The sequence below is a fragment of the Nasonia vitripennis genome, chromosome 2 (assembly GCF_009193385.2).
Source record: "Nasonia vitripennis strain AsymCx chromosome 2, Nvit_psr_1.1, whole genome shotgun sequence".
Classification (NCBI taxonomy): Eukaryota; Metazoa; Arthropoda; class Insecta; order Hymenoptera; family Pteromalidae; genus Nasonia; species Nasonia vitripennis.
The window spans coordinates 27,108,550-27,130,640 of NC_045758.1; the positions used below are offsets into that span (position 1 = coordinate 27,108,550).

The 22,091-nt window shown below is 33.8% G+C and overlaps 4 protein-coding genes across 18 annotated transcripts; 1 reads left to right on the forward strand and 3 right to left on the reverse strand.

Moving 5' to 3' along the window:
* Positions 1-324: 324 nt before the first annotated feature.
* On the reverse strand, positions 325-5,017 carry LOC100120524 (myotubularin-related protein 9). The gene is made up of 8 exons (XM_032596598.1): positions 4,929-5,017; positions 4,265-4,835; positions 3,695-3,860; positions 3,329-3,621; positions 3,149-3,252; positions 2,764-3,068; positions 2,365-2,685; positions 325-2,297 (listed from the first exon to the last, which is right to left on the reverse strand). Exons 2-8 carry the CDS (start codon positions 4,427-4,429, stop codon positions 1,840-1,842), a joined length of 1,812 nt encoding a protein of 603 aa, XP_032452489.1. The 5' UTR covers positions 4,430-4,835; positions 4,929-5,017; the 3' UTR covers positions 325-1,839.
* A 165-nt stretch (positions 5,018-5,182) lies between these two features.
* Positions 5,183-14,477, forward strand: LOC100120474 (protein kinase C-binding protein 1). Of its 6 annotated transcripts, none has more exons than XM_016982072.3 (11): positions 5,183-5,324; positions 5,409-5,556; positions 6,152-6,592; positions 8,063-8,505; positions 8,954-9,305; positions 9,396-9,576; positions 10,223-10,652; positions 10,730-11,804; positions 11,915-12,365; positions 12,451-12,779; positions 14,078-14,477. In XM_016982072.3, the coding sequence occupies exons 4-11, from the start codon at positions 8,087-8,089 to the stop codon at positions 14,126-14,128; spliced, it is 3,288 nt and encodes a 1,095-aa protein (XP_016837561.1). In that variant the 5' UTR covers positions 5,183-5,324; positions 5,409-5,556; positions 6,152-6,592; positions 8,063-8,086; the 3' UTR covers positions 14,129-14,477. The 6 variants fall into 6 exon arrangements, with proteins under 6 accessions (XP_016837561.1, XP_031780540.1, XP_001604112.1 ...); XM_031924680.2 differs by lacking the exon at positions 14,078-14,477 and adding an exon at positions 7,843-7,975 and having other exon boundaries at positions 12,451-13,724; XM_001604062.5 differs by lacking the exon at positions 14,078-14,477 and having other exon boundaries at positions 12,451-13,724.
* LOC100117715 (40S ribosomal protein S8) lies at positions 14,360-16,290 on the reverse strand. Of its 2 annotated transcripts, none has more exons than XM_001604061.6 (5): positions 16,175-16,290; positions 15,628-15,758; positions 15,141-15,392; positions 14,692-14,821; positions 14,360-14,511 (listed from the first exon to the last, which is right to left on the reverse strand). In XM_001604061.6, the coding sequence occupies exons 1-5, from the start codon at positions 16,176-16,178 to the stop codon at positions 14,402-14,404; spliced, it is 627 nt and encodes a 208-aa protein (XP_001604111.1). In that variant the 5' UTR covers positions 16,179-16,290; the 3' UTR covers positions 14,360-14,401. The 2 variants fall into 2 exon arrangements, 1 of the variants encoding a protein (XP_001604111.1); XR_513182.4 differs by having other exon boundaries at positions 14,368-14,511; positions 15,967-16,179.
* A 114-nt stretch (positions 16,291-16,404) lies between these two features.
* Positions 16,405-21,860, reverse strand: LOC100120449 (lysophosphatidylserine lipase ABHD12). 9 transcript variants are annotated; one of them, XM_008219453.4, is made up of 10 exons: positions 21,426-21,852; positions 21,264-21,344; positions 18,586-18,704; positions 18,397-18,502; positions 18,108-18,307; positions 17,889-18,024; positions 17,546-17,663; positions 17,311-17,472; positions 17,103-17,230; positions 16,405-17,021 (listed from the first exon to the last, which is right to left on the reverse strand). In XM_008219453.4, exons 2-10 carry the CDS (start codon positions 21,299-21,301, stop codon positions 16,982-16,984), a joined length of 1,047 nt encoding a protein of 348 aa, XP_008217675.1. In that variant the 5' UTR covers positions 21,302-21,344; positions 21,426-21,852; the 3' UTR covers positions 16,405-16,981. The 9 variants fall into 9 exon arrangements, with proteins under 9 accessions (XP_008217675.1, XP_008217674.1, XP_032452491.1 ...); XM_008219452.4 differs by lacking the exon at positions 21,264-21,344 and adding an exon at positions 19,770-19,974 and having other exon boundaries at positions 21,426-21,745; XM_032596600.1 differs by lacking the exon at positions 21,264-21,344 and adding an exon at positions 20,730-20,932 and having other exon boundaries at positions 21,426-21,672.
* Positions 21,861-22,091: the final 231 nt, after the last annotated feature.

A 22,091-nucleotide genomic window follows, 5' to 3' on the forward strand; every position in this document is an offset into this window, starting at 1 on the left:
GAAACTAGGAGGCTCGGATATAATATTTTAGAGTATATTTATAAGACTTATAATTACGAGAGCTTTTGCGGGATTAAAGAGATGGATTTTCAGACCAGCAGGCGTTGCTGGTATTGATTGTTTAATTTTACGTATGGATTTAATTTTGAAGTCGTATTTAAAGATTCATATTGTTAAAGCTGAATACTTGAGTACCACTCGTTGAGAAATGATGAATTAATTTTAATATCATCAAATTTGTGCACTCTTTTTCGGAGTTTGAATTTATTTGTTACTAGTCATACAGGTATTATTTGAAGGCTGTATAAAGAAAACATCCTTCAATTCTTACAATTTTGTCATGACTTTTTTTATTAAGAAATTCCATAAAATCAGATTTGTGCTAGTTCTGAATCCACTTAAAAAAAAATATGGCATAAACAAATACTACATGTATATCTGTCTTAATCGTTTCTTCTACAATGGGTGACAAACGCTTTGAAACATTCTTTATTTTTGCAGTCACAATATTCCTAACTTTTTGCATGTGGCGAAGCGCTCTCGTGCAGACAATTTTGCAACAATCTTTTCTTTGAATATATATTTAATATTTTACTGTATAAGTAGACTTTGTTCAACTGCAAACGTCCATTCATATTTTGTATGTGTACAACGTAAGAATGACACGTGTTCTCACCTTTGTTATAACGTATAAAAATTAATAAATTTTAATAAATCACAATTCGCATTTAAAATCTTAGTTGCTGTTTTTATTCTGCATACTTCAATTTCTCGTGACTTCGAGTATTTAGCACAATTTTAATATAAATAAACATTTGATTCATATACTGAAAAATATTGACGTTTCATTTAATTAACATCCGTAGTATCAGTATTGAAAAATATATTCCCTTTATAGCATTTTGAAATAAAACCGTTTTAGATTCAGAAATTTAATTAAGTATATTCAGCACTTATATTTTTTTCTGAATTTAAATCAAATACAAGTAACGCAATATTATTACAGATATTTTACAACTCTCATTGAAAAAACACTTTTAACTTCTATTTGTGACAATCATTTAATCATCTTAAATATTATAGCCCTATTTATGCATAAGTATCTTCATTTTATGTTTGTCTTCTTTAGAAGAGGAAATAATTAATACATCGATTTCAATGGAAAGAAGACATCTACAATAATAATCTTACACGTTAGAATTGATTTTGTTACTCGGCATATCGATAAAAATATTTTTGCACCGTTGCAATATACATTAATAATTCGTCAACATCGATCGGACAATGCAAAATATGTTATACTATCGTTTGTAGATCATTTATACATATTAGTAATTGATCCAGAAAATGCGTAATATAAATACAGTAACGATCGTGCGAAGGCGAGATATTTCATATTGAGAATGTATCATTTTGTTCTTTTCAAATTTCTAGAATAATGTCTAATTGGAATTTGAATCTAATCGATTAGCCCTAAATGCATAAAAACAAAATGATTATTGCATTGATAGAGTATAATTTTAAGATAATCTAATTTGATTAGAATATTCTTTCACATTTTCTTTGTTCATTTTTTCTTCAAAATTAAAATTGTATAATAATTAACAAATTATCATACTCATGAACTTATCCTAGAAAACGTTTTGGGATGCATTTAATGTATGTACAAAATTCATCAAGAATAAATTTACAGTACTATCACATAATAGCTTAAGTAAGCCGATTAAAATAATAAAAAAAAATCAAATTCAAATTCCAACTACTCAGATCAAATTTCTCATTACTAATGCACATCGTCGATCATCCTTAAGCGTGTACATACACAGACACAGGACTGTATCAAGTGTTCTTTGACTGCTCTAAGCTAAGTTGAGACAGCTTACGATGAATTGTATCCTCCTGCAATCCCAATTGTTGAGAATTGTTGTACGTACAACTACCGCTTGCAGCAGAAGAAGATGAGTTATTGTCGGAAAGTAGCTGATCCGACTCGTCGAAAGCCTGTCGAATCTGTTGGTGCAGCTCGACAGCAGCTCGTTTGATTGACTGGTGTTTGTCTTTGATCTCAAGGACACAGCGAAGTAAACCATCCCAGGGCGCAGCTGCATTGTGTCCTAAGTAGAGCTCTCGCCAAAGCTCTATGCTTACAGGGGCAACGCTCGGCCAAATTATACCCGGATTTGGGTCATATAGAGGATTCATGTACTTCTCCAAGACGTCCGGCTGGTTCATGTACGACCAAAGGCTGAACGTGTGATCCGATAATTTTAAACGGGTCCGTTCAGATTCTGAGTCGCCTGCAATAAGAAATCGATTTTTATTTCAAGTCCTATTTTTAATTTGCATTTATTCAAATAAACGCACCTAAGAATGTTCCATAATTGGAAGAATAAGCATGCTTGAAAATTTCGACGAGCATTTCAGTCGTGTATTCGAAACTTTGCTGGAACTGATGGTGTAATTGATAGAGACAGTCTAAAAATAGGAGAAACGTCGGGGCATCTTGTGGATTTTGTCCATAAGTGTAATAGGCCCCGTGACGAGTTCTGGTGTAGAAAGCATGACCAGCTTGCAACCATTCGCGTTCTATCAACGCTTGTAAGCCTCTCACGGTTCGGCAGTCAGGGTTTAAAATTGCTTGCACCAAACTAGTTACTATGAGGGTGGTATCTCGTCCGCTACCACCTGTAATTATGCAATGCTAAATGTAAATGAATAATTGATCTTATTGATTGAATATAAATTGTTTGTACTTTGACATACCATGTACCAAAACGGCAGTTTGTTCTTGTTCAAGACACTGAGCAGTAACACAAGCTGCATTCATAGCGTCTTGTACAGCTGACAACCACTTGCTATTATCTACTCTGGATAGCCACTGAGAGGTAGAGCTGGTCAAATCATTACAGGCTTCGACCAACTTCGATAGGCTTTCCGATAAATCGGTAGCGCGAGAAATTGTTTTATGAGATTTAAGCCACTGAGGATAGGCAGCGTCTATCTCTGTGCCACCTCCTTTGGTTCTAGCATTCTGTGCCTGTGTTAGACTTCTTGTGTCCACTATGACGCTAGAAACAGATTTATGTTACGATAGTAAAATGCAAGATAAATAATAACGATGATTGTCATGGATATTTAAAATATTTACCCCCTTTTTCCAGGTCTCAAATAAGAATTTAGAAGCATCTCATCTCCTTTACAACGTTTTCCTGTTGGACCACACATTGGTTGACTACTTCTTATCAAAATACCCTAAAATTTATTTATTATAAGTTAAAATTGAAACACTATTATTATTATAAACCTAGTATAAAGCAAAACAATATACCCCTCCATCATGCCTATAACACAGAACAGGAAATCTACCACTATCTCTAAAATTTGCAGATGAAACTATTATTTCATCTTCTATGTGTCTAGGTACTATCACATCTGCAGAATAAGAACTGCAGACTTTATAGTCTCTATTTAAATGACATATGCGCCACTCATCACCGTGAGCTGCTAATAATCTGGACCATTCTGAGAGTGGTTGAAATGCAGTCCATCCATCTTCTATTTGTACTTTGGAATTGCTTAGTGATTGCGGTCTATAGAAAAAGGGATATTGCAATGTTTGATCTGAAACAAAAATACGTGTTATTATTGTTCAATATGACTTTCTGTTTTGTGAATTCTCCAAAAATATTCTCACCTAGGCATGATAATTTCTCTATGGATTGTGCTACTTTAACTAAATCATTTGTAGATCCAAAATCTAATTGGTAAATATGGAAATCCTTGCATTTTAAAATTATGCTACCTCCAGGAATTTGGTTATTGATTTTCTTTTCCATGACATCGATATTACGATACAGAAGCTGAAAACAAAATTACCATGATAATTTTAAATACATTGATGCATCTACGTCTATTCATGTAGGTATATAAATCAGATCCAATTTAATGATTATATGGACAAAATTTATTGATTATTTGCCAGAGCTGTACATATGATCAGCCGCTAATCCGATGAATAAAAACATCTGTTTTGTATTTATCTCAAAGTATGAAACACTACAAAATTATAAATTCACATATTGTAGACACATATAAGTTTTCTTGATATCAAATGAAAAAAATACATATATGTAAATGTAAACAATTTTATCAACCAAAAGTATACATATACACCATTCCACATCTGTTACAACGTAATAAATAACTTTTTATTCTCACAATAAAAAATTAGCAGTAAACGCAAAGATAAACAAAACAAAGTTACCCATAGCTCCTGTTGGCTGTTCTTCTGTCTATCTGAAAGGATAAGGTGATGTCCACTAATGCACAGTGTTCCCTCTATTTTACAAGACTTGGTCCTCTCTTTTGTTTTGTCGGTTAATATCACATGGTCGACTCGAGGAATTGAGATCAGATCGCCAAATTCCATTGTTTGCCCGACAATCGATCAACGATTGACGCGAGCCGTCAGTTGTAATTTAGAAAAATATTAACACTTTGACAGTTCCGCATAACCACGAAACTGTTACCTGCTCTCGCTGCTGCAAAGACTGCTTCTGATGATATGCGTATGGTGTCTGCTTCGAAACGCGGTAAGTGTTGTGGAGCTTTAAACGTCCTAAAGAGGACTAAACAGAGGAGGGGAGTAGATGGCATGCTCCGAAATGAAAATCATTAATATATATACACACAGCTGATGTGATATATAAGTGAGAAGTCTATCGCTTTCGTGATTTGTGAGTAAACAAATTAAATTATACGTATTTTTTGAACCATAAAAAAATATAATTTTTAAAAATTGTGAACTTGGTAAAGAAATATCATGCCGTAGTATTCTAGAAAATAATAAAAAAAGTTATTTGAAGCATCTAATGAATGAAATGAATAATTGTTGCATGATCAGAGTGCTGACAAAAAATATTACTTACAGCGACTTTTTTACAATATTTTCTCATACGCATGCTCCGAGAATCGCTTCTCGCAATCTCGCCGTCTCGCGGCTCGCGCAAAGCAAAGCAATATAGAGGTATTGTTGCGCTTGTCATTATGGCCACAAGTGGGCGAAAGGGTGACTATATGACGTTCATTTCCCTAGGCGGATCAGCTGCAAAAAATATAGCAAGCAGTTTTGTGTCAAAGCATCATCGTCGACGCCTCATATCATCATCGAATATCTCTGAACTATCTGACGTCTCTCGTCCAGTAAAATCAGTATTTATTGTTCGGAATTTGCTGTCACAGCAAATTTGACCTTTCGGCAAGAATATTTTACTTATTTTATAGCGTCAAATGCGCAGGCGTGTTTTACGGGTTATACAGCAGTGGTAAGCTGCAATAATATATAAATACTCTATTCCCGCTGCGATCAAATAATTGGACAGTATAAACAATAAATATTTTAATTTCAGGAGCGTGCTATCTTTATGGAACTTCGAAGGAATCTAACCTAATTTTTGGACGAGAAAGAAATGCATTTCTTTATTTTATACTCGAAAGAATATGTATCAACCAAATTCGATGAAGATTATGTTTACTGGAATTCGTGATATTTTAACGGTAATATCTTTAATCAGTCAATTTTTTCACCGAATTATATCTGCTATGTTTGGAAAATTTTTGTTATTTTTTTATTCCGAGGGCTAACCTTAAAAAGTGTTCGTAAATAATTGTAAATTAACATTGTTGAGGTTTCTTAATATTCTTAACATATTTACTGTTCTTTAATTGCTTCATAAACAAGATCATGAGTTTATACCTATTTATTTATTATGCAAAAGCGTCGTATATTTTCCTGCAAAACATATTATACTTGTCATTTAACAGTGATTTAACGACGTAATTGTAACTCAAATTTATTATCATCACATTCTACTATAATTTTAAAGTTTTTTTTTCAATATTTATCGGGATAAATTACGACGATATCGGTAATAAGGGTTTGCAATTTTTGCATAAAAAGTTCTTTATCATGTACCGCTTGTTTAATATCTCTAGTAAATGTTGACAACGTTTTTTCAAACGAAATAAACTAGATAATAAATTTAAAGTAATAGGAGGCACTTAGAATCGGTAAACCTAGTCACGTATAAAGCCTTAGAATAAACATACTAAATATTCATTAATAATATAATTTTAATAAATTTTATTCTAGAAAAAGATGCAAGGAATCCGGAGAAACTTATCTACCAGTGCAAGAAAAGAGCCATTAAGAGCACCGGAACAGTAGTCTTCTCCACCCACGTAATAGCCGGAGTACGGCCGGTAAAGTTCGGAGCAGATTTCACGAGATGGAGGCACCAATCGTCGTCAACAACTTGCCGAACAACTTCAAGCTCGGTGGCGAGACAGAGACAGAACTAGACGACGCAACCACGACGAGCCTGAATTGCGGCCTGCGAGGCTGGTACAAGATTAAAATTTTGGATTTAGGAAAAAAGACTTTTGAGACGCCGGGAATCGTGAGAGCAGCTGACAAGGACATGGCTAAACTGGGTGAGTCCTGGAGATGAGCCACATTCAACGCAAGACACTCCAAATTAAGATTTGTCTGGTGATGAGGATGATACTGTTGCAGCCTTGAGTCTGGCAAAAGGTAAAAATGCTGCTATTGACCCTCTGAGGTACGAATGGCTAGTTAGGCAGGTTCTATTTTTTTATGTTTGAGAATGCTTTAAGCATTTCTGGAAGTAGTTGGGTTTACTTGGTTAAAGAGAAATTAATTTGTTAAGTCTGTATGTAACTGTAAGTAAAGAGTATGGTTTGATTGTGATTAAGCATCTTTTAGTGAGTTGCAATGCTGTAAGACAATTCCTCTTATCTAGAGTTATTTGTCCTGTTTGCGACAAGGATGATATCTTTGTCTTTATCAAATTTCAGAAATGGAATAGAAAGTCAAGATACTGGTAAAAAAATCAAATTATCGCTTATTCTCTTTTTAGAGAGGTGGTGCACATTCAGTTTATGTTAGTAACTTTCTAAAAAAAGTTCCAATTTAAAGTAAGATAATTTTAACAAGTGTTCTGTTCTTTACATTGATTAAAAATAAATACTCTTTCAATTCTTAATTGATAAGAAAAAAACCAAAACATAAAAGTGATATGCAAGTTCATAATATGCGTATTCGCGTTGAATAATTGAGTATGGTATTTAACCTTGATCCAAACATTTTCAATCGGTATCAGCTTTTACAACTATAGAATGGTTCTGAGAATAGTGCAACAGATTTATACATAGAGATTTCTGCTTGGTATTTTTCTTATGAATCCAATTTAGAGTTTATTAATACACATGTGAATACACAATTGGCATCATAATAATTTCTACTAGTGAAATTTCAAACAGGCAAAGTAGCTACAATCTAGGTAATGAGACACTGATTTCTTAAACATAGAACTTCAACAACTAACTATAAATATAAGACATTGTCTGTAGTTAGTACAAGGTCCCAAAAGAAGTAATAAAAGAATGTTCACGTGTACTAGCTTAAGCTTGTTTTCTCTGAGAAAAAATCATGAACTAAAATTCTAGTTAGTATCGCGCTTAAGATAGAAGGTCCCAATTAACAATCATTGGTTACAAATTTTGTTTCTATTTAATTGGTTTGACAAATAGGCAATAAAAATTAACAGTAATCATGATTGTTATTTGTTTATTCAAAGGGATATATTGTTAAAATGATGATTTCGTATCTAGCATTTAGTTATATTAGTAGCTAGATACCGGGGGAAAGTATTGCCCTCTATGTTGAAGTAGTTCAACTATAGACTCACTGCACAGTTGCACAAAAGCCTCTCTGGCATCCTCACAACTAGCACTAATGAAGAAAAATTAATTTTTCCTCAGTTTGATTTTGCTCGTTTCTTTGCATAACTATCTCAACAACACAATGTGTAAATGAAACTACTAAAAGTTAGCAATGGAACTTATCTGTACGAGTGTGCTAGCATCAGGTTAATGTACATACTATAATATAGAGGTACATTTTAGTATAATATCAAATAGCAACAGAATATCAATAAAATGTAAACAATGCTTATACTATAGTTTCTTACTTATGTTGCAGATACATTGAGACGCAACTGTAAAAATGGAGTCACATGAAAGTCCTGAGGACAAGAATTTGGAAACTTCAAAGGAAATAGAAGTTTCTAATTCTGTAGAAGATAAAGAAAGTGAAAATGAATCAGATGAAGATAGTTCTGATGACAACATGGTGATAGAAGAAAATGAGAAAAGTGAAACTGAAGAGGACATGTGTAAAAAAACAAATGAAACTGAAAAGAACATTGTTGAGCCAGAGGATACAGATAGTGCAAAAATCAATACCCTACCAAATGATTCTATAACAAAAGAAAAAGAAAGAAAAAAGGATGATGATAAATCAGCAGAGGATTCAGAGGTCATTAAAGAAATCGAAAGTGCAGAATTAGACACTCCTACTCAAGCAGTAACCTCGGTTACACCTAAAGATACCAACGAAATAAACAGGAAAAGAAAAAGCACAAAGTAAGTTTTTGATATAATCCATCATCAGCTTTCGTTTTCAAAAAATAATAAACAGATTACTTTAATTTGGATTTATATTCATGAATATTTATAATAATTTGGGTTTGAAACAATATTCCCTACAAAAAAAGTCTTTATAATGCATGCATTATGTAAGAGTCTTGTAGAATCAGTCAAATCATCTCATTAGTTGTGATAAAATGTAAACATATGTTCGATGCAGTACATGAAGAATTTACCGCAATTTATAATAACTCTTATCATACTTTAAATGCAACTATAACTGAATCAATATTAATAATTAACTTAAAATAACAAGCCAATAAAACCCAATTATGACCCCTATCTGACTTTCTGCGTGTCGCATATACGATATAAAAGTCTAATTGGTGAAAAAAAAATCATCAATCTGCATGATAGCAACTAATTTTCCAATTTTATGTTGCAGCACACCGCCAGTCCGCAGCTCACCGGTGGAGCAGCAACAAAATGGAGGCGTCGGCAGTGATGGCGTGGCGAGCAAGCGAAAGCGCCTGGACTCGAAGACAGACCGATTCTGCTGGCGCTGCCACAAGGAGTCGGTCGAGACGCAATGCAGCGCCTGTCCGAGATCATGGCATCGCAGATGTATGGGCGGTGCACCGCCACTCTCCGTTACCAACTGGATATGCGGCGAGTGTGCGGGTATACTGCAGGCCGAAAATGCGGAGACTCGTAGCCAATCCATGGCCCAGCTTACTGTGGACCAGCTGTGCATGATGCTAAAACATGTTGTTGAGAGAATGCGGGATCAACACGGGGTAAATGAAGATTCGGCATTTATTTGAGATAGTAGGGAATACAAACATGAGCTATTCAGTTGTAGTAATTTCTGTATTCAATCTTTTCAGTCTCAGCCCTTCTGGAAAGCAGTCGATCTAAATGAAGTTCCTAATTATTTAGAATATGTCGTGAAACCAATGGATTTAAGCCTACTTGAATCAAATGTTCGTGCCAAGCTTTATGGTAGTACCGATGCTTTTATGGCTGATGCAAAATGGATTCAACACAACTGTATAGTTTTCAACACGTGTAAGCCTTTCTTATCATACTATTTTACTTTTCATCATTCGTAAATTTCATTATTTTTCATGTATTATTTTAACAATGGATTATTGCAATTTATTACGTCATAAAATATTGTAAATGCATAGCTATGTAAAAGAGCTGCGTTATTTGCATAATGGAGTGTATTCGAAAGTAGGTCACATTTTCTTTTTGTAACTGAAAAGTTGTAGTGTATTATGAACTTTATATTGATTTATTGGAAGAATTTTCATATGTATATACATAAAAATACTTTTTTTATATTTTATTGAAAGAAAAATGTATCATTTTGAGTGTTGCATAATTTTAGAATTGTTATGTAACCCTTATACATTATTTTAAAGTTCTACATATTTTCTGGAGGTGCATTTTTACATTATTGCATTATCTATATTTACTATAATGATTCATAATGCTATGGAAAGTTCAGAGCGAGATTTAAGACTAATATCAAGTACTGCATCACAACGAAGGAAACTGGGCCATTCGCAACATTCACAACTAATTTAAACATCAGCCTCGCACTACAAGCGCAGCATCATCTGTCTGACTAACCCGTTTAGTTGTTCATCATCCTTTTCAATTATGTTTTTCACTACTTTTCCTTTTCTCGAAAACAACATTTCTATAGGTGGTGGTGTTTATGCAGATACGTCGAAGCTGACAAATACAGCGAAGCAGATGCTAAAGGTAGCGCGACAGGAGGTATCGGAAATCGAGGCTTGTCCGGACTGCTTTGCACATGGGCGCAACCTGCCTCGACCACTGCCTTCATGGTTCGTCGAGCCTTGCCGCAGGCCTCATCCAATCGTCTGGGCCAAGTTAAAAGGGTTCCCCTTTTGGCCAGCAAAGGCGATGCCAAGGCTCAATACTCAAGGACTCGTGGATGTGCGCTTTTTTGGGGAGCACGATCGGGCCTGGGTCTCGCCTAAGGATATCTACCTTTACTCCCAGGAGCCTCCTGTTGCATTGCCCAAGAAGAAGAAGCTCGAAATGGAGCAGTGCGTCAAGGAGGTCGAGGAGCATTCCAAGAAACTCGAACAAGTCTTTGGGGAATTCAGGTTTGTTGGACTATCATTTTAACGCATGAGCTTTAAATAAAACTTCTATAATCTAAAAATCTGAATATTTATTTCAGGTACGCGTCACCAAAAGTCCAATACGATCCACACGATCAAATGCAGATACAGTTGTTACTCCCAAACTACGATCCGTCACAAAATTCACGAACTGCCGCGCCAAAGGCAGATTCGCAGCAACCACAAGTTAATAATAAATCGGTGACACTAAAGGTGGATAAAAAACCGCAACCGGAGCCAAAAAGCACCATCGTGGCAAGTACAAACGGAGTGGCTGAAAGTACCCCTATCGAGAAACGTAAATTAGTTCGAAAGAAGAAAACGGTTGAATCGCCTCAACCTTCTTCTGTAAACAAGGCGAGTCCTGAAATTGAAACCATTATCGTCGATCCAAAAAGTAAAAGTCAAAGTAGAAGTCCCCCTGCGACGCCAACGTTGCTTGTTAATAATAATATCAGCAAAGAGAAGTCGAAGAGTAAATCGCCCGAATCACCTGATATAGCCGAGATTATAGAAGTGAGTCCTAGTGGCCCTCCTAAGAAGAGTGTTGTAGCTCCCATTAGAAAATTAAAGGGTGACGTTATCAATAAAAGACCATCATCGGAAAAGGATGTTGATCATCAGGATGAGCCTTTAGCGAAAAAGCCCAATGTAATTAAAAACGCGAATGGTAAACCCAACACTATTGTACATTCGATGCCTGGTTTAAATAGTTTGCAGAATCATAGCGATATCGTCAAGACCGTTTCGCCAGGACAAAAGCCAAAGACGATTTACATACATTCAAACATGAGAAAATCTTCGAGTTTGGTTCCCGTCAATTCGAAGTTCAGTGCAAAATCTCCACAATCAGAGATCAGGCTGGTAAATAAGGGCTTGAATAAATCGGTGAACAAGGAGGCGACGAGGTTCCCAGTGAATAACATTCAGAGGAGCAAGGACGATTCGTTAAGCAATAGTAGTAAACCGATGACTGCGATACCAGTGTCAGCGAAAAAGGATCAAAAAGCGATGTATCATATGATGAACTCTAATACGTCAGAGTCGGCGAAACATTTAAGCGAAAAAGATACAAGGTTGAGTGATCCAATTACGGCAATTAAGCAAGAACCTAAAGATGATGTATCACCAAAGGTAAGCAAATGAGAGAACTGTTTAATTTTAATTTTAATTAAAATACCAATATTTGAGTCTACATCATGTATACAAAGAAAAATTATTCATTCAATTAATCTTATCTGCAGGTACCGTTAATGAGGAAGCCAGGAAAGGCACGAAAGTCCTTCCCAAACAAGCCTCCAAGTTTTCCGCAGGTGATGACGCCTACGACGTCGGCAACGCCACCCTCATCATCATCATCGTCGTCGTACCCACTGACGAAGGCAGCAGCAAGCGCCAATGATGCGATGGTCTACATTCCTCCGCAGAGCAATGATCTGCGCTCTTCGGCGTATGAATTACCTCCGCCTGAAGCTGGTCCCGCTACGGCTCAGATACACAACACCTCGAGGGATTTAGCGAACCGAGTGGCACAGCTTATCGCGGAAACAATAAAAGAAGCAGCAGAAAATAATGCAGTGGGAGGTGGAAGCGTGGTCAATCACCATGAGGCAACAATACATTACCTCAAGCTCAGGATGGAGAGGCTCAAATGGGAGCATAAGCAGGAGATGGCGGAATTAAAGCACAATAATGGTAAGCTTTACTAGCGAAAAGTATAGTACGATATAAGCAGCATTTCAATATATTATTATTCAAATTTATTCTTTTTTTTTTAAAGAACTCGTTTTACGGGAACTAAAAGCGAGTATGGAGGTGGAGAAATTTCGTGCCGTGCAGGACGTTCGTCGCGAGGCCGAAGCGGACAAGCTGCACAGTATTGAGGAGACGAAGCGCAAGCAGTGGTGCGTTGTCTGCGGCCGCGAAGCCATGTTTTACTGTTGCTGGAACACCGCTTACTGCGACTATCCATGCCAACAGAAACACTGGGCATCGCACATTACCACATGTGGTCAGAAAACGCAAGTTCAGACCCAAACTCAGAAAACTCCACAACAGCAGCAAAAGAGTGGATCATCCTCGTCACAATCGGTGCTAAAAAGCCAGCAGGTGATGCCCAAGCTTGTGATAAATAGGCCGCAACAGTCGTCCGGTTTGAGGAGGGCCTAGAGAGTCAATTTGTGCGTGTAAGTCTGTCGACCTAAAGCAAGACACAAGCGCCACATTTTTACATGATAATCTTGTTTCGTTTTCCGATTAAGCGCTAAGTCAAAGTTAATGTCGAGGTCGGCCTGACTATATGATTATAGTCTCTTGTGTCCTTTTTCCTTTGCGTTTACAATACAGGAAAAATGCTCGACAGATAAGCACTCACAAACTTTTAAACTCATTTTCTGATGACTTTGTAGCTTTTTAGAATTGATTGTGAGATTTATTTGAGTCCTGTTTTCTTTTTTACTTTTGTAATTTTTTGTTATTACTTATGTTAATACTTGATATATGAATCTTTACAAACGTATTACTTATGAAGTAAAATCGCAGATACTAATTGGTACTTTTATGATAAAAAGTATCAAAGTACAAACGGTTCATAGTAATCTAAAATATGCACGTAATATTAGTAGCATATCGTAAAATTTAAATAGTATTAAGTAATAAATATAAATGAGTGTTCTGTAAATCTTGGACAAATGTCTTTGTATATGCAATTTCTTTCTAATATTTTCGAAAATGTAAAAACTCATGGAATATAGTATTTTTAGAATCCTAATCAAAACAGATTGACAAAAAATGGCAATAATCGTATTTCTATGGTAATATTAGAAAGCTATAAAAGTATCATGATTGTCGTTCGAAAACAATCGACTTCTTAAATTTCACTATACGCTTACTTTAGGAACGTATTTATCATATAAATGTTTCGACGATATGTGAACGACACATAATTGTTTTAAGTTTTATTTTTAAGAAGTTTATTTCATCAGAAATGCATTTAAAAAGGAACAGAAAAAAAACAGATTTTTTTATGAAAAATAAAGATTATTATTAACCTTATTTGTAATTAATTATGTTTCATCCTTAATCCTTGAATTTAATTTTTAATTTTGTTTTTTTTTTCATAACAAATTTTTGTTGGCATTTGTATGAATGACTTATACTGAATAAACTCTGGACCCTTCTGTCCACCGAAATTTTAACATTAAATGAATAGTATGTACAAATCGAAATAGTAAACTCAAGTTTTGGATTGCAAGAAACATTCTTGGACTGACAGGTATATAAAAAAAATTATATTCACCTGAAATCAAACATGTACATTCAAAGTCCACAAATGTTCCTTGCAATTCATTGTAAACTAATATATGATTTAAAAAATACTGTATGTTATAAAATTACTTGTTTTTCAGAATGGTAACATCTGCAACGAAATTAGAATATTGACCACAGGCTCCATGTAAAAATACCAACTCAATGCCATACATTTTTCGTTATAAATATCATCGTCACGTTACTATTAGTTATAAATAAAAATGTGTGTACAGTACATTATAGTGCTAAATTTTGTATCAAAATATGTATACTGTTTTCTAAACATCTCTTCATTATCTATTATTAATAATAGTTAAACAACTGAGACCTCATAAATATTCTCTGGAATGTGATTGTACTTATAAAGAAAAAGAAATAAATTTTTTTTATGTACGCGTTTTATTCATTTTCATGTTACAAATTTACTTCGCCTTCTTGCTCTTGATCTTTCTCAAGTAAAACTCGAGCTCTTTGCCCTCAAGAATGTAACCGTCGGATCTTCCACACTGTCCAGGCCTGCTAGCGATGCAAGCTGAAATAGAAAATGAGATTTTAAGTGTTTGTTATAATTTTCAAGTTACAAATCAAAACAAGATTATTTTTAATTAATTTTTTTTAATGCAGGTTTTGTGTTATAATGAAATTACGTGAAAGAATAGTTGGATGCACATAACATTAAACATAATTTTATCAAAATAAACAAAATATTTACCAAGAACTCTTCCAGTAGCAAACTGATCTTCCAAACCTTGCTCTACTTTGGCAAATCGCTGTCTGGCCTTGTACTTGGCCTGTGCCTTTTTCGACCTCTTCTTGTTGAGGACTTCCTCTTCAGTTTCAGTCTGTAATAAAATATGTTCCAGTTAATTGTTATGTAATGAAAAATAAATATTTTATTAAAACTTAGTAATTCTTCAGTACGCTGTGGGAATGTGTCCTCATGGCACTCAGATAAAGTAAGAGTATCATCATATCAATTATATCAGTTTCAAATGCAAAAATTATGAGTAAATAAATTTATTCATTCAATATAGTAGTATGCCTTTTGTCTATTAGAATTCAACTTATATTTACATTCAATGTAATTTTTAAACCTAAATCTGCAGCTAAGTTTTAATATAAATGGCTAGGTAATATGAATAAAAAATGTAAAATACTAACCAGTTTAGCTCCACGTTTGCGTCCCAAGGGCAGAGCATAGTGTGCTTCGTACCACTGTCTGAAAGGCGTTGCATCAATAGTAACAATGGCGTTCTTAACCAAAGTCTTGGTTCTCACCAACTCGTTGTTTGATGCATTATAAACAACATCAATGATACGGGTCTTGCGTGCTCTACCTTCTGAGCCCCAAGCAAAGTTACCAGAGTCAAGACGCAGAGCTCTGTATTTTTTGTTACCTCCTCTCGTGCGTACCTATGGATAGAATAAAACAACACATGAGATATCCAATCATAGTTAAAAAGCTAATATAAGAGTAACCGGTGATGCTTCAGTACGCTGTGGGAATTTGTCAGCATGGCACTCAGAGTAGGTAAGGAAATCATCATTTAATTGTTTTTTTTTTTTAATTGCAGAAAAATAGGTGTAAGAGATAATTCTCAAAAGAGAAGATTTTCTCAATTATTTAGTATAATACTCCAAAACTTACAGTGTGGATACGCTGAGGTCCAAGCTTAGTGTTGGCAGCGGGACGTCCTAACTCGAACTTCCTCTTCTTACGGAGTGGCTTCCTCTTGCCACCCGTAGCACGCCTTTTATGCCAGTGGTCACGAGAGATACCTGTAAAATGTTAAACTTATTAAACACTACTTCCAGTGGCCATTAGACATAAACACCAACACTCCGTGTAACACTGTCTCCGCGATCTCAACAATATAAACAAACGCACGAACAAAACACTCCGAAAACGAACGATCGATTGATTTTCTTATTATTAATAAAGCTAAATCGTTGACAACAAAGTTTTCGAATCATATGCGATAGATACGTGTATAACATAGGCATCACAACAGTTCGCAGGGTCGCGGTTAACCAACACTTTTGCGCAAGTTTCGCGAAAAATCTAAAATATACAAATTGAATTTTGTGCAGGACGAATCGCTGAATCGAACTATCGACATTGTTTATAACAAAAACCCGTAAATTCGTGGATGTTTAAGGATTTTCGGGGACATGTGCGAAGTTTTGTAACTCACCCATCGTGCAAGAGATGGAAAAGGAGCAACGCCGATCACGAACCAGTTACTTGGCGTAGACGACGCTCTGCATACTTCCGGGCTATTGGACAAGTTGTAGGTAAACAGCGCCATCTACGCTTCGAAAAGTCCCGCGATTTTACTATTTTTTGACGTGCACATTAGTTTTTATGGAAAAATTTATAAAAATGTATTTAAGATATATTGCAAATAAAAAATCGTTTGTTTCATTTTTATTATTTTTATTATACATTTAAAAAATTAAATATTATATTTATAATTATTTTACAAATATGAGTATGACAATAAAAAAAAAGTAGTAAAGATTCGAATGATAATTTACACTTTGTATAAATTAAAATTACTTTAGTCCGTTTAATCGTGGGTTTGGAACACTCAGGCATAGAAACACCATTAGTTTTCGTCGTAATTTGCTTGAAATTACATTTCTTAAGCAATTCGGTATTTAGCTAAAGGAAATTTTCCAGCTCAATACTCATTATAGCCCGAACATTATTGAACATAAATATGCTTCTTAATTACTATCTGCAGACGTCATTTTTAAATTATGTAACTAACGATGACACGATAAAAGTGCAGTTGACGCTTTCGTGATTTTTTGCATGATTAACACATCAAATAGACAGAAAAATTGTCTCATAAAACACACAATACATCACATATTCGCATAAGTACAGTCATCATGATATTTTGATTTGATTATCAGCAAAACCTCTGATCATTGAGGAAAATCACGCTGAACAGCGAGACTAAGGAATGGGATACGGTAAAATTATGCTAGTTTCTTCATATCTTTTCTCCAGCTGTAGATTGTGTTACAAAATTTCTAAAACCAGAATTTCACTCTTAGTATTTATATAATTTTTATTCTACATTCTGTGTACTTATCTGCAAATATATTACGTACTCAATTATTCTCGGTAAATCTTTGTACCGGCATATGTATTTATGTCCAAGTCCATACGAGGCGTTTATTCTGGTCATTTGTATTCGTTGCATATCATCTACATGTAACGCTTTCGCAGCAATAAAAAGCTAAAACATGAAAAAATGAAAAAAATTTCAAGAGCTAATATATATTATTTAAAATGGCCAAAAATTTCGTCATCATATACCTTTTCTCCTAATGAAAATGGAACAACATTATCATCTTCAGCATGTAAAATCATAACAGGACATTGAATTTTCCCAATATGCTTGTCAGATTCAAACCTCAGTTCATTGTCATAAAGAGGCTGCACAATGATCCAATGAAACCATGGTAAGTGTTTGAATACCTGAAAAAAAATCATCAAATAAATTTAACTCATCTGTGCATGCACATAAAAGCAATACTCGATTGTCACATACCTGAGCAAATGGATGCTCTGTTATTTCATCAGCAAGATTGTTAAATGGAGATTCTAAAAATAGCCCTGCTGGGTTTATTCCATTACTCGCAAGTATAGCAAGAACGTGAGATGAAACTCTAGAATCATGAATAGTATTGAATAAATGATTGTTTGAAAACTGGTGCAAATCAGTTTAAATATTATATGTTTTAATTATAGGTTAATTAGTGTTTGTATTATAAAATTAAATACAAAAAATTAACTCAACTATTGACAGTTTAATGATTTATTTTAAGAAATCGTATGCAGATTTCATATAGTAAAACGCATGTATTATTTGAAAATTGTTTAACTTCACTCACCCAGTACCAAGCGAATGACCCCAGACAAAAATTGGAGCTGAATTATTTACAATTTTAATCAGCCATTCAAGTACAAACTTGCTGTCATGAACAACTCCCATTTCAGATAAGTCAACATTATCACTATCTCCATAACCTGCAATTAAACAAATATAATTGATTTATATTAAAATAAAAAATTGAGGAAATAAAATAAGATAAGTAGTTTGAGATACTCACTTCGGTAATCAAAACAGATCACATGAAAATCAAGTCTTTGAAATAATTGATAAAGCTCCACCCTATGACTGCTCGCTCTGTTGCCACTATTCCCATGCATATACAAAAATACTGGCCTGCTGGCATTTTTCAATAATGCTTCGTAAGCTTCTTCATTGTCTGGAATGGTCTGGTTCATCAAAGACTGTGGCAATATTTGCCTGCAATTCCAAGCATTTTTTGTTGAATGGTATTTAGTTCCTTGAACTTTATTAAGGTCTTATTAGATATAGAATCAAAGTCAACTCACCAAGCACCAATTTTAACATTTTCATCAGTAGTAAGATAAAAATTTCTTGTTCCTTTCATTCCCACAGTTTCAGGCTTTGTAATATCAACTCCTACAGGCCAGTGTACTGCAATGCGATATCACAATAAAATTACTATGTATGTATTTTTTTCCCAAAATATCTTAATAATTATGGAAAAAATTACTTACCAAAATTCAGAAAAAGTATCTTTTTTTGTACTTGATATGAGTATCGAAAAACAAGAGGGAGTAATCCAAATAGGAAAATGTAAATGCAGATTGATACTTTCATGGTCCATAGCAGAAATCTGTAATGAGTTTTTCATGAATAAGTGTACTTCAAATTTCCATACAAAACTGTGTGAGCTATACACTGAAAATAGTGTCAGCAGTATGATATCAAGCAATGTGGAATTGCAAAATAAAAGTTTTAATTGATTCGTATTGCATGCTTAAAAAAAACAACACATACAGTGCATTCTTTACTTATTACTTTGCATTCTTCATTAAAAATTTTATTTAAACATTTCATGATGCACAATCATTACTTTAATGATTGTTGTAAATATATAATTTTTGAACATATTAAAAATATGAATTTTAGATATACACTCAAGGCTGCTTATTCAATAAAAATGATTGATGCGTAAATATTGTATTTAATATCTGTTTTAAGGTATACTTAATGCAACAAATTGATTGAACAATAACAGCTTTATTTTATTATGCTGTATTCTGTCAAATGTTTAAATTAAAATAAATATATGAACTAAAATATTAATTGAATTACTATAATAAAGAAAAGATTTTGACCAATAAGCATAATAAATTGTCTGTTTCTAATTATAAAGCAAAGCATAATTTGGTTGAATATTTCAATATTTTTGACTTCAAACAATGACACCATATATTTAAAAAGTAAATTTAATATATACATAGACAGGGTTATCTTTGCATAAATAACAGGGATTCCTTGCGAGTATTTCTCTGTAGAACACATTAAAGAAATAAAACGTCACAACAAATATCTCAAACATATTATCACTAGTCACAACACATAAACAATTTCAAACATTACATGATAATATACACATATATACACACATTCACACTTGAATCCAAATTTTATAATTCACATGATACACAAAGCAACATAGAAAAATCAATGGAAGTTGACCAGAGCACACATAGAATAACAGAAGATAGTTGGTATGCAAGTCAAGTAAAAAGACAGCCGTCGACTTTGATAAGACACTTTCACGGATAGATCAAACCCAAGCAATTAAAGTGGGGATAGAGATTACATAGGACAAAGTCGACGTCGTGTGCCAATGAGAAAAGAATCACAAAAGCACTTCAAACTGTTAACTTACACTCCATTATACCAAAAATCAGCTATGATGACAGGTACCATCGTAGCTAAGAATAGCTGACTTGCTCGCATAATTTTTAGTTATTGCTAAATGTTAAGTTTGTATAGCAAGGCTGATGTCCTATTATGAAGTTTGCTGAAGCCAATTATTTATAGAGAACCCTTTTGATTCTTAGGAACTTCATTTTACAATAAGATTTTAGTACCTACGCATACAAAGCAATCACTAAATAGTAAGTGACTCACAACAACCAAGAGAAAAGAGGTACTTTCTATCTCAGGCATGAAGGGATGAGTCATTTGCAAGATTCATTAGATGGTACATTATAACTGTATGTATGATAAAGACACATGAGTATAGCTATTTCCATGAAATTTGTTTAAAAAAGTATGTGCAATAAAATCTTTTTTTACAAAGCTTTGAAAATATTTTTATAATTAGAAAAATTATTAAATTTAAGAAAACAAATATAAAATAAATCTTAAATTACTTTTGACTAAAGTTCAAGATAGGATAATATAATGAGTTAATTAAATAATTTCAACAGTGAACATTGATATATTAAAAAATTTTAAATTTTGTTGAATCTAAAAAAGAACTGATTTGTTAAAAGGTTTTTACTAAATTATGCAACTGCTTGAACTTAAGATATAAGTTATCATTATGTAATGACAATTTGATTAAAAAATTATATTTTACATAAATAAATTCTACGCACAAGACATATATATTTATAGTAGAATAGATTTTAATGCCCAAATCTTTGTTGTTATATTATTTGATGAACCTTTGTTTATAAAATGAATGAGCATAAAATGATGAACGACGACTGTCTCTTTTAGATCTACAAAACAATAGTTTTAATAGAAAGGATGATATCAATACACAATATAAAAAATACTGTATATCTAAGAAATAAGAAAGAAAACAATAAATAGTACAAGTGCATTACTGTCATACCTTGAAAACTTCATTTTTTTTTCTTGTTGTATTAAGTACTAATTTATAGACTGTTAAATTTTTTAGAAAAATCAAAATGACCTAAGTAATACTCGCTGGACATTCATAGGAGAACTGAGCTGTGAAAGACTATTTTCTTTCGTGAGATGAAAGTCAAGGTTATCAGCAACATCAATTTACGCAACATTATAAATGGAAGTCATCTATAATTGCAACTCAAAAAGAAATTGTTTTGATGAGGCAATAAAGATAGTATGGTTTGTTTTTATAGTGACTCGTAAGAAACATTTTTTTTTACAAAAAAAAAACAATAACATACTTATTTGCAGTTGATCATTGATATATAGTGGAAATAGCTAAGAGAAATATTAGTTTTTCCTCAAAAATTCATGATTAATTTACCCATGGATTATTATTTTATACTTAACATGCATCACGCAACTAAAAAATTTGATAAAGTTTTAGTAAACACCTACACCTCTATCAAATCTAAAAAAACTATAAGTGGGTATCCACGATAAAAAATAAAAATACCTTTTGATAACACGCTTCTTTAGCAGATAATATCGCATACTTAAAATAATCAGGAAATGTAGAAAACCAAAACTCAAGAACCTACAAAATGCTCGAAATGCCAACAATAGGAGTGGTGATTTAAAATTAAAAAAAAAATAAATTTATATAACTGCACTTCACCTAAGTTCACTGTACCCTTCACATCAGCTCATGTGAAAAATGTCGTAAAGGCAAAAAAAATCTTCAAAAAATTTTGAATCCCGTCTCTCTCGTACGAGTGTCCACGACGTTCTGATGTGAAAGAACGAAAGTATGTAGGTATCGTTCCAACTTTCTCCGCCCGCGATTGTTTCTTTCAATTCGATTGATTAGCAAATCAAAATCAAACTGGTCAGCGAGTGTCAAGCATCAATTGCCTGTCGTCTTTGTTGCTTTGTACAAATTATCTCTGTGTGTACATGTATGTATCCAATGAAAATGCATTATATATTTAATACATACAGTACACCTCGATTGACGCGCATGACATGACAGGCACCGCGCACACAGACTGCTGGGAGTAGACGTATGTGTGTGATATTGTGAAGACTTTGGACTATGGAGCTTGGACTGCTTGGAGATGGATAAAAAGGACGAATTTCCGAAAATCGTCAGATTCTAGCGCCATTCCGCGGTGACAGGCAATACTACGCGAAATTCTTTTTGACCGAAATGACCGAGAAAAGCTGTACGTACAGTCGGTCACTTCTGCATCAGTGGAACAATCCTTTCGTGCGTAATAAGTGAGAAGTAGACCTATTTTGACAGCACATGCGAAATTCATGAGAAACATTGACTGTAACGTAC